Genomic DNA, 13,147 nt, shown 5'->3' with positions numbered 1-13,147 from the left:
GTCGGAAAAGCCCTCTAAAATCATCGAGTACCAACCGTTAATGCCAAGCCCACCACTAAACCATGTTCCTAAGTGACACATCCACACGCCTTTTTAACGTGTCCAGGGATGGCGACTTCACCATTGCCCTAGGCAACATTTTCCAGTGCCTGACCATCCTCTTAATGAAGAAATTTCCCCTAATAGTCAATCGAACCCTCTCCTGACTCAGTTTGAGGCCATTTCCTCTCGTCCTGGAGATCACACCCTGTCTCACCTCACAGCCCCCGCCCTGTTCTCCGGACACTCAGCCCTGTCCGTGCCCGCAGCGCTGCTCCCTCGCACCCACCCTGGCTCGGGGAGGACAGCGGGGTGTCAGACCCCAGCGCACCCACAGTGCGAGCCCACTCGAGGGTGGATCCACCATGAAGGGATGCGCTGTGCCAGCCTGACCGGAGGCGAGAACGTGGGGATGCACCCTGCATGGCAGCGGATGGACCTGGAGATGCGTCCCTGCCACAAGCTGCGTTCCTCGGGACCATGCTGGAGGATTCCCACGGCACTGTGTGTGCTGGAGCAGCAATCCGCCCCTGTCACCGGGCGGTGAGAGCTGGGTACATGGCTGAGCTTTGGCTTCGGTACCACGGGGCGGGAGTTTGACTTTGGCACCGCAGAACGGCGAGGGGATGGACGCACCCCTGGCTTTACCCCCCAAACCGACGGGGCTGCCGGAACACCGGGAGCAAAGCGGAACGGCTCCGCAGCCCCGGGAGGCGGCGGGGGGGAGTCCCCCGTCCCCGCCCCGCCGCCGTCCCCGCCCCGGAGGTTCCCGGGGAGCCCCGCGGCCCGGAAGCGGATGCGCGGCCCCGGAGCCGGCGGCGGGCAGATGGCGGAGTGCGGGGCGCAGCCCCCCGGGGGTGGCAGCGGGGCTGCGGGCGCGCCCAGCCGGCACGAGAAGAGCCTGGGGCTGCTGACCACCAAGTTCGTGTCGCTGCTGCAGGAGGCCAAGGACGGCGTGCTCGACCTCAAGCTGGTGCGGGGGCAGGCGGCAGGGGACGAGGGCTCCGCCGGCCCGGGGGTGGGCTCGGAGGGAGCGGCCGCCGGGAGAGCGGGGCTCCGGCGGGATCGGGGCTCCGGCGGCTGGAGCGGGTTTGGAGGGGGAGAACAGGGACACGGCAGCGCCCGGTGCAGCAGGTGGTTTAGATTGGATTACAGGAAAAATTTCTACACGCAAGAGTGGTGAGGCACTGGTGGAATGGGCTGCTCAGGTAGCGATGGAGTCACTGTCCCTGGTCAGAACGGTTGTGGATGCGGCGCTTAGGGACATGGTTCAGTGGTGGGGTTTAGTGGCTGGGATCGATCATCCTGGAGGGCTTTTCCAGCCGTTTCTGGGTGCACTGAAAGCGGGGTTCCTGGGGCAGAGCTGCCGGCCAGGCTCTGCATTGGCCGCCCTCCCAGCCCCTCCTGCTCCTCCTTCCCAGCCCTTCTCTCCACCCCATCGGGTTGTCCCGGGCACTCTTCTTTCTCAGGACCTTGCCATACACTGCAGGTGTTTGTGTGCTTCACTTGCAAAACCGTTTGATCACCTTGTTCTGCTCTGTGTTCTTGCCCTGTACTTGGTCACTGGCACCAAAGCCTCAGACACCTACAGAAACACATACCTATAGAAGCTGTCCGTGCAGCACTTAACCCTTCCGGCACACACCAGGAGGGGGAGTGTGGTCAGAGTCACCTGCCAGAGGTTTTCCCCCATTCCTTTAGGCAGTGGAGAAGTGCTGTGTGAATGCATCTTGCATCTGTATTTTTAAGATCTTCACCTAGAGGAAGTAACACAGTGCAATGTATAATACTTAATCTCTAGCCTTTCCTGTAGGGGAAGTTCCTTTGCTGTGGTTTATATAATCATCTCTTATGTGGGCACGTGTGTGAGACAGACAAGTGCCAGAAAGCCCCAGTAATGCAGGGCTGGAGGAGTTTCCTGGCTCCATGCCTGTGCCAAATTGTTTTCTCATTGGATTTGACAATATCTTTGTGCTTCAGATGTCCATTAAGGGAATTTGTGTTGGTCAGTGTGATTTATGTAGTTGTGTGGTGCAGGGTATCCAAAGTCCTGGCCCCCCACTGGTGGGTGACAGGGGCATGGTTCCTGTGCTGACCTGCTCTGTCTGCACTGCCAGTGCCATTGCTGGTCCTGGTTGTGCACACATTAACTCTTTGCTGGTGCCAGGTTGCTCTGTGGTGGTGGAAACAGTTCCATTCCTTGAGTCCTGAAACCTGAGGGGAAAAGGGTCGTGTGAGCAAGGCAGAAAAGCCCCAGGCTTGCTCTTGTTTACTCTCCACCTGGAATCGTGTCATTCAAACAGAGGAATCTCTTGAAAAGATATTGATTCTTTGTCAAGTGGCATCAGATCAGCTTTAGAAGAGACCTTGTGAATGTTGATTTCACTGAAGTGTTGCCCAGACAGCTCTCAGCATTCCCCTTCCCATCTCCAGCTCTACCCAAAGGGAGCACTGAATTTTTAGGCTGCTGAGCTACTGTTTTCTAGCACTGCTTTGCTACTGGAGAATGGTGATTTTTGGATCCACTGCGAGCAGGAGTGCTGGAATTTGGTTTGTGTTTAGTGGGAAGGCTGTGGGGTAAGAAAAAAAGAAGAATGAGTGACTTCTTCTCATGGTCATATGAGATCAAGAACATGGCTGTGTAACTTGAAACGCTGGAACAGGAGAGGTATGAAATGGGGAGCAAAGTACTTGGCCAGGAGTTAATCTGCCAGGCAAGAAGGAGCTAAACATGACTGAGAGTTTGGAATTAAGTGTCTTAACCTTTTTCAGGCTGCAGATACCTTGGCTGTGCGACAGAAGCGACGGATCTACGATATCACAAATGTCCTGGAAGGCATCGGCTTGATCGAGAAGAAGTCCAAGAACAGTATCCAGTGGAAGTGAGTAGCAGGGATGGTCTAAATCATTCACAGGTCCCTTCTAGTGCAGGTTTAAGTGACAGTGGGATTAAAATGCTGTGTGCAGAGGAAGGTTCCTCAGTGGTCCATGCTCTTGCCTCTTCCAGCTGGGCTGTGCTGATGGCACAGTGAGGAAAGCTGAAGTACATATGGTGTCTCTCTTACAGCAAAGGTGTTATTTTGGTGCCAACTAAATATTTGCACTGCCTTGGTCTAGAAAAGATGCCTGACATGTTACTGAAGGTGGAGAAGAGTCCTGCTAGACTGTGGGAAATAGAAAGATGTACCAAACATTGCTGTGCTGGGAGGTGGACATGTAGAGTGGGTACAGACATGGCTTTCCAGGCAATCTGGCATTGATGTTTGACACAGGTGGGAATAAGAGGCTGGCAGAGAGGTTGGGGTGGGTCTGGGGCCTCCAGAGGCTGATATATCTCACCCATTTCTGCTTTACCCAGGGGGGTGGGTCCTGGCTGCAACACACGTGAAATAGCTCACAAACTGATCGAGCTGAAGGCAGACATTGAGGACTTGGAGCAGCGGGAACAGGAGCTGGAGCAGCAGAAGATGTGGGTTCAGCAGAGCATCAAAAATGTTACAGAAGACATGCAGAACAGTCGATATCCTTTGTGTGAACTGATGGCTCTGTCTCCATGTTCACTTGCTGGGCTGGGAAGCAAAGACCTGAGGGCTTGGTGGGTGCTGACCTATTGCTGCTGGAGAAACTGCACTGAAAGGTCAAAAGGCAGCACCTTGGTTTGAAATTTGGGTAACTGGTCAGCCTGGAGACCTGCTTTTCTCTGCATCCAGCTTCTCCTCTTTTGGAAGTAAAAAACATAGTAATGTTTACCACAGTGAGAAAAGTGCTTTTTTCTGAGTCACAGGTGCCACTTTCTTGAGTGCAGAGCAGCTCTTGTGGCTTAACTATCTCAGGATGTCAGCTCTGATGGGCATGGAGCTTGCAGACCTCACCTGCAGACCACTTCAGAATGTGGCATGGAGAGCCTTCTGGGAATGGTGTTCCTTGTGCTCAGGAAGGAAACACCAGGTGCTTTGAGCTCCCTGTCTGTGCAGGAAGCTGCAGCCTTTCTCCTTAACCTTGGGAACATTAGCCTATGTGACACATGAAGATATCTGCAAGTGCTTCACAGGTGAGGAAATGCTCATTTTCAATGAGGTGCTCCATTGTAAAGATGTGATGCTGCAGGCCTGTCAGTCTGTCCCAGCTACTCTCCTTTGTCCAAGAAAGAGCCCACAGAGCATACTGTGGGCTGCCCAACAGCATCAAGTGAAATGTAATATCAGCTCTGATGCTGTCCTGGGTTTGTGTACCACTGAGTTGCAGATTTCTTGTCTCCATTAGAGGGGACAGGCCATATCTTGTGCTTAAAGGAATAGAGGTGCTGCTCCTAAGGAAGTCTTCTTGCTGGGTTTCACAGTTGGCTGTATGTGTGTTATGTTAGAAGCCCTTAATTTTAAGGGCTTGGGTGGGCAGTGTTCTAATGACAGGAAACAAATTTTATTTCACAGTAGAAACCATGATGAAAGCAGTGAAATAGTATTAAAGGTGGTCCCTCAGCTACATAATTTCCCCTGCCAACAAGAATGCAGGAAGGAGACAGCAGAGGACAGAAGGGAATGCACCATTTGCTCTGCTCTCACTCCCTTCATTCCTGAAGTTTGTATCAAAAGTTCTATGTTCTGTCTCTCTAGCAAAAGTGAAGAAACCCACAGCAGTCTTTGTTTCTTCTGCTGCCAATTCTAATGACAGATGTAAGACCAGATTAATGCTGGTGGCCAGCAGGCAGTGGGCAGCCTCAGTACATAAACTGCTTTTCCCAGCTGTAGTGGTGTGGAGTCACAGCTCCTTTCTGCTTCAGTGGGTGCCTGACCTCTCCTGACCTGGCAACCTCCTTCTGCTTGGCTGCTGCAGAGATTGAAGCTGTTTATCCTGGCTGCCTCCAGCCATGCATAATCTCACCTGTGCCTGGCTCTCCTCATCTCCTCCAAGCACTTTTCTCACCCTGCACTTCATCAGCTCCTCTGTTTGCTGTTGCTGCCTTTGTGCTTTCCTTGTTCACCAAGTTCCTGCTGGTGTAACGGCTGCATCACCACCCCTTTGGCTTTGCTCTTTCTTCTGGTTGAAGCTGCACTTTTGGGGGCAGGGATTGTGTTTTCAGTTTGACAGTGCTGGGGGCCAGATCACTGTAACAGTCTGGAAGAGTTTACTGGAGACCAGCAGACAGCTCCTTGCTTGGCTGGTTGAGCGTTTTGCATTTCATTGCACCTGGTTTTTGTAAACCACTTTGTGTTTGAGGTCAGACCTCATCAAAACATGCAGAGATTAGATCTTACTGAGGGGAGGTGTCAGTTCCCTCTAGAATGGAGCCTTTCATCCATGGTTTTCCATTGCCTGTCCAGTTTTCCTGTATGGACATGCCTTAAATGATTCTTTTTCCTCTCCTGAACGCCTAAGCCTTAAAGATATTCTTTGGTTAAACCTCTTGTGTCCCTCAAACTGTGGTGTAGGCTGGATTTCAGCTCTTGGTTTTTCTAATTGACTGCTATTGAACTTGCTTGCTCCAAGATTTCCACTCTCGGACTCTTGTCAAATAGAGATTAATTAAAAAAGAAAGAAGAGAAGTAAGAATATGTCAGTTTTTAGTGACTGGGAAACCTAATTTCTGCATCTGTTGCTGTGATGCATTTTGCACTTGCAGATTCAAAAAGGAAGTGGAAACCTACTGGGTGCTCTTTTGTACAAGTATTTGGGACATATTTATCAAAGGAGATACAAACCCAGCACCTGTCTCTGAAACTGACAGGTCTTACAGCTTGAGCTGGTGTCTTTGAGCTTTATTGTGCATTTTGAATGTCTTCTGCATTTTTCTTAAGTGTAGATTTGTTAAACGAGTCCCATCCAATTGACAAATCCCATGTTGTTTTTAATCCCTTTACCTTTTGCTGATTTGACTTTTGATTGCCTGCCTGAAATTAAGGGATGTGCTTTTCTGCTGTCCACTCTTTCTCATCACTCTGGGAATCTTCATGGTAATTAACACCATGTGTAATTAACACATGGTGTTAATTACCATGTGAAGCTTAATCAGAATACTGGGGAATTGTGATTATTAACCACACTAAAGCTTAAACATTCAAAGTGAAAGCTGAAAGCTGCTTGATCTAAATATGTCAGATATTCACAGCTCTGGTATTTCTCTGTTCATGTTTCTCTAAACCCAGATACAGGCTGGGAGCTGCTTGCCTGTGACTGTTGGGTTATTAGGGTGCAGGTCTTTAGGAGCTGCAGAACTTGCAAAGGAAGGATGCTGTCAGCCTGGCTTCCAGCCCCACATGTGCTGGGCTATGTGGAGAATCCAGTACAGCTAAGGCAGCTCTGGCCAGTAGAGACTGGGGAGTGTTGGTTTCAGGTGTTGGGACACCAGCCTGACATTGGCAGCCTGGCTCTGAGCCTGGTTCAACCCCATCTCTCTGCTGGCGGTGCAGCTCTCTTGTTTCTAATTCACATCTAAAAGCTTGTGACAGCAGAATGAAGGATACTTCCCTTAGGATTCAGATGTTCTTAAGAGTGAATTTAAGCTAGTTCTTCCAAGGCATTAGGAACTGTATGACGTGCTGGGATGTAGATGGCTTCCTTCCATGGAGGATTGCCAGGAGAGGAAGGGGCATTGAGGTGGGTTCTTCATCAGTGCTTAATTAACATCACAGGAGCTCATGCCCAGGAGCACTGACTGATTCTCTTTTCACAGGAGACACCCTCCTTGTGATTCGAGCCCCATCAGGCACACGTTTGGAGGTTCCTGTCCCTGAGGTGAGTGATAAATTCATGGGCAGAGTGCATGGGCTCTGTGTGTGTGTGTACATGTATGTTTTGCCTGTGGAAAACTGATGTGCTATTTGAAAACAGTTTTTAGTGTAAGTCTGTGTTTTGCTTTTGATTTTTTTCAGGGCCTAAATGGACAGAAGAAATACCAGATCCACCTGAAGAGCACAAGTGGTCCCATTGATGTTCTTCTAGTAAACAAAGATACTTGGAGCTCTCCTCCTGTCGTACTCCCTGTCCCTCCCCCTGAAGACCTCATTCAGTGCCAGGCAGCTGCACCCTCCAAACCACAAATCCCACCACTGGCCCACTTCCAGGAGGCCTCTGTTCCCAGCAGCACCCAGCCCTCCACACCAACACCCACCAGCACGCAGGACCATGGGCCTCCCACACAGAAAAGTGCAGGCACAGGTGAGAGGGAGCTACAGGAGGCAGAAATGGGCTGGTGGCTGGTAGAGCAGGGTGCATTCCTTGGCGCTGGCACTGCCGGGTGCGCAGCTTTGAGAGCTCCTGGCAAAGGCATTGCTGCCTTTGCTGCTGCCCTTCCTTTGGCCTTGGTTAGTGGGACTGGCTGTGCTCAGGGAGATCAGGCACTTGGCTTCAGTGAGTAGTGCCAACCTCTAGGAGCACCTGTAGGTGTAGCAGCACCTGTAGTGCCAACCTTAGGAGCACCTGTAGGGGAGAAGCTGATCATGCAGGTTCATTGATCAGCAGGAAATATGTCCAACTATGGAACTGGAGAAAAGCAGGAAAGCTTCTCCCTGTGCAGCTGCCTGGCCAGCAGTGCTAGTGAGGGCTGTGTGTGGTGCTGCTGCCTTTGGGCTGGTGGGAGGTGACGTTCCTGGGTGTGTCTGTGGTGTTCCCAGAGTGCGATGTCCCGGCGGCAGAGGCCAAGGGCAGCGGTGACTTCGAGGGGCAGCCGGCGGCGCTGGACACGCAGCTGCTGCAGTCCTCAGCCTCGCTGGACAGCAGCTCTGTCCTGCCCAGCACCTCTACCTCCTTTGAGCCCATCAAGCCGGACCCCACAGGAGGTGAGTATGCTGCTTGTTTCATGTATTGCTCCAAAATCCTGCTGCTGGGAGTGAGGGAAAGGCTGCTGGGCCTGGAGGAAGGAGCTGAGCTCCATTCTGCCTTTGCTGTCAGCCAGAGTCTGCAAAGGATGAGTGGGCATTGCCCTGTGAGGCTGCCAGGAAACATGGTGACAAGGGGACTGTGCCTTGTCTAGTGTCCTGCTGCTTTCTGTGACATCAGTACTAGAAAATCTGCAAGGGACACCCTCATGACACACGTCTCTGCTGTTACATGTGAGGTTATTCCACTTCAATCCTTTCTATAGAGTAAGGTCCTATTTTTGAGACTTCATGAAGTTACAGAATTTTCAGCCACCACTGAGAGCACCTTTGTAACCCGAGGAGTTTTCTATATTAGGAGAGCTCTTGTCTCCCTTTTCCTCCTTTGCTCAGGAATACTTCATCTGTCTTTAGTGATCTTGTGTTCTTAGTGACCCTGCAGTTTATATTTGGGGAGCTCCTTGATGTGCTTTAAAAAAGGAACTCTGGAGCTTTATGCTAGGAAATGGCAGGCTGGCCCAAGGAGAGAAAAGCATCCTCTAGGTAAGCCACACTGCTGGAATGTTTTGAAGCCCAACTTCCCTGCAGAAACACTCAAAGTTAGGTTATGGTTAGAAGAAAACCTTATTCAAACACAGCTCACCCGGTGCTTTTTTCACTTTTGCTGCTGGCGTGTCTCAGAGCAGCTGTGGAGTCATCTTGGTTGTGGAATTAGGCCTTGGATGTGCATATATCTTATCACTGTGCCTCGCCAAAGGCATGTCCCCATCCTACACAAGGTAATCAGGGCAGTGTACTGGGTGAGGTTTGCAGACACAGCTGCTGACTGTGATAACATGTTCATGTCCCAGGGCTCCTACAAATTTATTTTCAAGTAGTGGAGCTCAAGTACTTTGTTGCTTGTCATTGCAGCAGAAACATCTGACATGGAGTGTGGGAACAGAATTTCTGGATGATTTGGGTGTGTAAGGAGCACAGTAGGTTTGTGGGTGATTCTGCTGTAAAGCATTTCAGACTCTTCATGTAATGATCCAAACCATCTGGTTTGTTGTATTTGCAGTACTGGAACTTCCCAAAGAGCTGTCAGAGATGTTTGATCCAATGAGAGGTACGTTCATTCCCTGACCACAGCTTTTTTCTGTGCCCATCTATCCACAGAAAAGGGACAATTTGTTTGATTCGCTCCCTTTTGGATTATTTTGTGGATGTGGTTTTGTAAGGTGCTTGTGGTCTTGTGGTCATTGGTGGCTGATGGCCCTCTACTAAAGAGTAGTTAGGCACTCTTAAAATTACTGGTTCTGTATATATTTTTCTGTCTCCATGTTCCCAGCAACCTCTGTTAGATCTTGCCTGCAGTGCACCAGCAAGGGCTTTCCTGTCCCCATGCTGACACTAATCCATGTTCAGCCTTTCCGTGCTCCTCCTTCAGCTTCTCAGCAGTATGGAAAAGAAAAATCCCTGCTAAGTCTTGTTTCATCTTTAGCTGCCTAAGGCTAATCCAAGCAAATAATCTGGGGAGATAATGTTCTCTCTTCAAAATACTTCTCAGTGGTGGTGGTAGAGGAACTGGTAATTTTGGAGTAGTAGGGGAGGGAGATGCTGTTACTTGTGTTTGGAGTTCTGACTCTGCCCAAGGAATATCTGTGGGTTGCTGCCTAATGATGGGACAGACTCTGGGTTAAGGCAGAAAACATGAAGGAATTTGGTCTGACATAAACCTAAACTGGGAAACTATCAGTACAATTATTTCTCTTCACTGCTGGCCAAATACTTTGTAGCCCCACAGCAAGGCAGGGCCAAGTACACCCAAGTACTTCAGTGGTGGTCACAGGGGATGTACAGCAGCTGTCCTTCATTCCATGCTCTAGCAGATGCTTTGTGGAGGTGCTGCCTTTGGGTAGAAATCCCCACATACCCAAACACAGACGCATGTGAGTCTCCAATCTATGTGCTCTTAGCCCTGGGCTCCACAGTCAGCCTGGAGAACATCCTTCCTCCTTGCCCAGCACCTCTGCTACAGATAAAGGATGAAGTCTTGATGATGTCTAAGTACATCTGAAGAGTAAGTTTGAGTTCACAGTGTGAGATATAAACTGCTGCAAAGCCCCAGCAGTGTAGGAGATCTAACTTACCCAAAGTAACTCTTCGGTGTCACTATGTGGACGCTATTGTAAAGGAGATATTTACTTTCTATGGTAAAGTATGTGCTTTTATGGAGTATTCTTCCCAGTTTGGAGGGGGAAGATAAAAAATCCAGGAGCAAAGGACAAAACAGAGTCAACAGCTACAGAGGCAACACTCAGGACTGGAGGAGAGCAGCACAGCAGAGCTCAGAGGAGCAGTCCTTGCAGCACACTCCATGCAGCCTCTCATCCTCTGTGTGATCCCAGTAATGTTGCCCTGGCACTGGCAGCTGCTTTAAGGCTGTGCAATCTAAGCCACAGGAGCTGGAGCTCTCTCATAGTGTTTTGTGCTGGAATTACTTTTACTACATGGTTTTATCTCTTTTAAGCACAAGCTTCCTTTCACTGCCTGCTGCACATGCTGTGCCTTAGCCAGAGAAGGGATAACAAGGGTGGGGAAAGTGGGGAACTACTCAGGAGCAGACCAGGAGAGCAGACTGTTTTGCTACCATGCTTGTCTCTTCCCCAGAATGTGTGAACTCTGAGCTGCTGGAAGAGCTGATGTCATCTGAAGGTGAGTCTCAGAGTCTCCTGTCATGGTGTGGCCTTCCTGGGAGGAAGACCATGCTGTGTGACTTTACCCAGCTGGCAGCCTTGTGACTGCAGACTTGCCCTCATCTTTTCTGGGCTCTGGACACAGACTCAGTTCTCGCTGTCCTGCCAGTCCCTGAGAGAGGTGTGAGACCCAAGAGTCTCTTCAGTTCTGTGAGGCTGACTGAGGCCACCTCAAAGACTGTTCCTGTGAGGTGGCTGTGCTGCTCAGTGCCACTGGCAGCTCTCAGCTGGGGTGGGAGTGCTGAGTTTTGTAACCAACCCTGGGCTTCTCTTTCCCCAGTGTTTGCTCCCTTGCTCCGCCTCTCCCCTCCACCTGGAGATCACGACTACATCTACAACCTGGATGAGAGTGAAGGTGTCTGTGACCTCTTTGATGTGCCTGTCCTCAACCTCTGACTTCTCAGTGCGGCTGTGAGCCCTGCAAACACGGACTGTTTTGTAACTCTTTGGAAAGTGTCTATTTTTGGATTCCTTTTGTGCTAGAGCTCGATGGCCGAGTCATTCAGAGATGCTCTCAAATGGACTCAGAACCAAGAGATGTGGACTTGCAGGCTGGGAGCCTCCCTGTAGTTTCCTTCTCCTTCTGGTGCACGTGCAAGATCCACGTGCAGCTTTCCCCCCGCATCTCTCCACTGGATCCTGGGCCTCACTTCAAAGGCTCTGTGTTTTGAGTGTTCCCAGTTCACCTGCAGAATTTGCCCACATGCCTCTCTGAGCTTCCTCCAATCTGCATGCCTTGGTTTTTCCTGCACTCCCAGAGGCACTTTGCACCTCCTAGGTACCAGCTGCTACAAGGACCCCCAATACCATGGTCAGTTCACAAGCCCAGAGGTTGTTTGTTAGATTTCTTTGTGTTAGTGGTTCAGATTGGGGTAGTTTTATTTCCAATAGGCATCAAGAGGAAAAAAAAAAAGGCACCAAAGTGTCTATTTCTTTCAGTGACTTCAGACCAAGCTAGTATGTTTTACAAAAAGCACTTTTTTTTTTTTTTTAGCCAGCTGTGCCTCCTAGTGGGATTCAGGAGCTGAGTGCTCCTTGTAGGACCCAGGAGCACTGAGCCTTTCCCTGTTGGTGCATCAGCAGGAATGTTGGATCTGCTTTCACCAGCCTTCTGATGCACAGCCCCAGGGGCTCCAGCTCCTTGTCCAGCAGCTGTGCTGTTTTTACAGGGCTAAAGCAGAGGTGCCAGTATGGTTTTGTTTTTAATTTTTGGTTTTGCCTGACTGAAGAGATGTTTCAAAGGATAAGACTGCTTCAGCTGGTGCCTGTAAGGTACTCCAGGGACATCAGAGCCTGCTCATATTAGCAAATAGCTGGGTTTTTCCAACCATTGCACTTGAACTTGCAACTGTCTGAAAGGTGACCAAGCAGTTACAATTCAGTAGTATTTTGCTGTGACAGGTTATGTAGGTGTTGTCAAAATAGTGAGCTTTTTTTACCCCTTTTTCTCTCAGGATCAGGTTTTCTGCATATTTGAATTTGCTCCCTTAGTGCCCATACCCACACTCCCAGTTCCTGATCCTGTGGCAGGTCTTTACCTGCTGCGATGCTTTCTCTGCATCATTTTTCCTCAACATTTTCTTTATTGCTTTGTAATGGAAGGTCTGCTGTTGGCTTCTTTAGGATCATCAGCTGGTACCAGGCTGGGACCTTGTGCAGTTTAATTGGAGTAAAAATGTCCTGATGGAATTTGTATTGTATTTTGCAAGCCCCAACTTTGGGTTTTGGTCAAGTCCTGTGAGTGTGTTTAGTTTTGCACATCTTCCTGCCACCACAGTGGAAGCAGCTGTCCTGCCTTTCCTGCTCTGCAAACTGCTGAACAGAGAGCCAGGCCAGGCCATGGCTGGCTGCTGCACACAGGGAGCTTCCAGCCGTCCACTCAAACAGCTGATGTTTAATTTCTCTGCGTAGCTGCTCACTGCCTGTGACCCACACAACCAGCTGCAGCACCAGACTAAGGGATGTGAAATATGAAAAGCTTGCAGAGATGAGAAGAGCTTGTGCTTGGGACCTGTGTCCCTGGAGTGGCTCCTCAGGCCCTCTCATTCTGTGTGGGACTCCTCCACAAGGACTGTTCATTTCTGCAGTAACAAAGCACTGGCAGCCTCTTTGGGGAAAGCGTGAACAACTCAGGAGGAGCAATGGGACACGAGTTTGGCAGCTGCTGCTGGCAAGACAGACAACCCTCTGGGGGCTGAACTTCCAGCCTGCACGCTGCCAGTCCCTGAACCTTCCCCTCTCCACATGGAAGCTGACCGGAATCCCTTGGTCCTGCCTGTTCACAAGGCTCCGTGGCTTTGGTGTAGCTCGAGCTCTTCATGTACTGCCTGGCCCTTGCCCTCCTCCCCAGTGTTCATGTCCACCACCAGTTAGACGACCTCCCGAAAAGGATACCTAGAGAAAAATTTACAGTTGCAAATGAACTTTTGATTCATATATAAAGATTATTTTTATACTTTTTTTTTTTTTGCAAGGGAAGAAAATTGCCTGTCATATTTGTACAGAGTGTTCTCTGACGTGAATAAACAAAAACTTTCCAGAGTTTCTCACCTTGCC

The 13,147-nt window shown here is 50.0% G+C and overlaps 1 protein-coding gene across 2 annotated transcripts; it reads left to right on the top strand.

Moving 5' to 3' along the window:
- Positions 1 to 835: 835 nt before the first annotated feature.
- E2F4 (E2F transcription factor 4) lies at positions 836 to 13,138 on the top strand. Of its 2 annotated transcripts, XM_059481342.1 has the most exons (10): positions 836 to 1,012; positions 2,812 to 2,921; positions 3,398 to 3,561; positions 4,049 to 4,090; positions 6,710 to 6,771; positions 6,909 to 7,194; positions 7,650 to 7,814; positions 8,914 to 8,961; positions 10,506 to 10,550; positions 10,872 to 13,138. In XM_059481342.1, exons 1-10 carry the CDS (start codon positions 836 to 838, stop codon positions 10,985 to 10,987), a joined length of 1,215 nt encoding a protein of 404 aa, XP_059337325.1. In that variant the 3' UTR covers positions 10,988 to 13,138. The 2 variants fall into 2 exon arrangements, with proteins under 2 accessions (XP_059337325.1, XP_059337326.1); XM_059481343.1 differs by lacking the exon at positions 10,506 to 10,550.
- Positions 13,139 to 13,147: the final 9 nt, after the last annotated feature.

This window comes from Ammospiza nelsoni, chromosome 13 (assembly GCF_027579445.1).
Source record: "Ammospiza nelsoni isolate bAmmNel1 chromosome 13, bAmmNel1.pri, whole genome shotgun sequence".
NCBI classification, from domain to species: domain Eukaryota; kingdom Metazoa; phylum Chordata; class Aves; order Passeriformes; family Passerellidae; genus Ammospiza; species Ammospiza nelsoni.
Note: the sequence above shows the minus strand (reverse complement) of the source record. Positions and strands in the feature narration are given on the sequence as shown.

Excerpts from the sequence above, each read along its gene's own strand:
- E2F4 (XM_059481342.1), top strand. The coding sequence starts at position 836 with ATGCGCGGCCCCGGAGCCGGCGGCGGGCAGATGGCGGAGTGCGGGGCG. Across the intron at positions 1,013-2,811 it reads GCGTGCTCGACCTCAAGCTG|GCTGCAGATACCTTGGCTGT; the intron begins GTGCGGGGGCAG and ends AACCTTTTTCAG. Across the intron at positions 2,922-3,397 it reads AAGAACAGTATCCAGTGGAA|GGGGGTGGGTCCTGGCTGCA; the intron begins GTGAGTAGCAGG and ends TGCTTTACCCAG.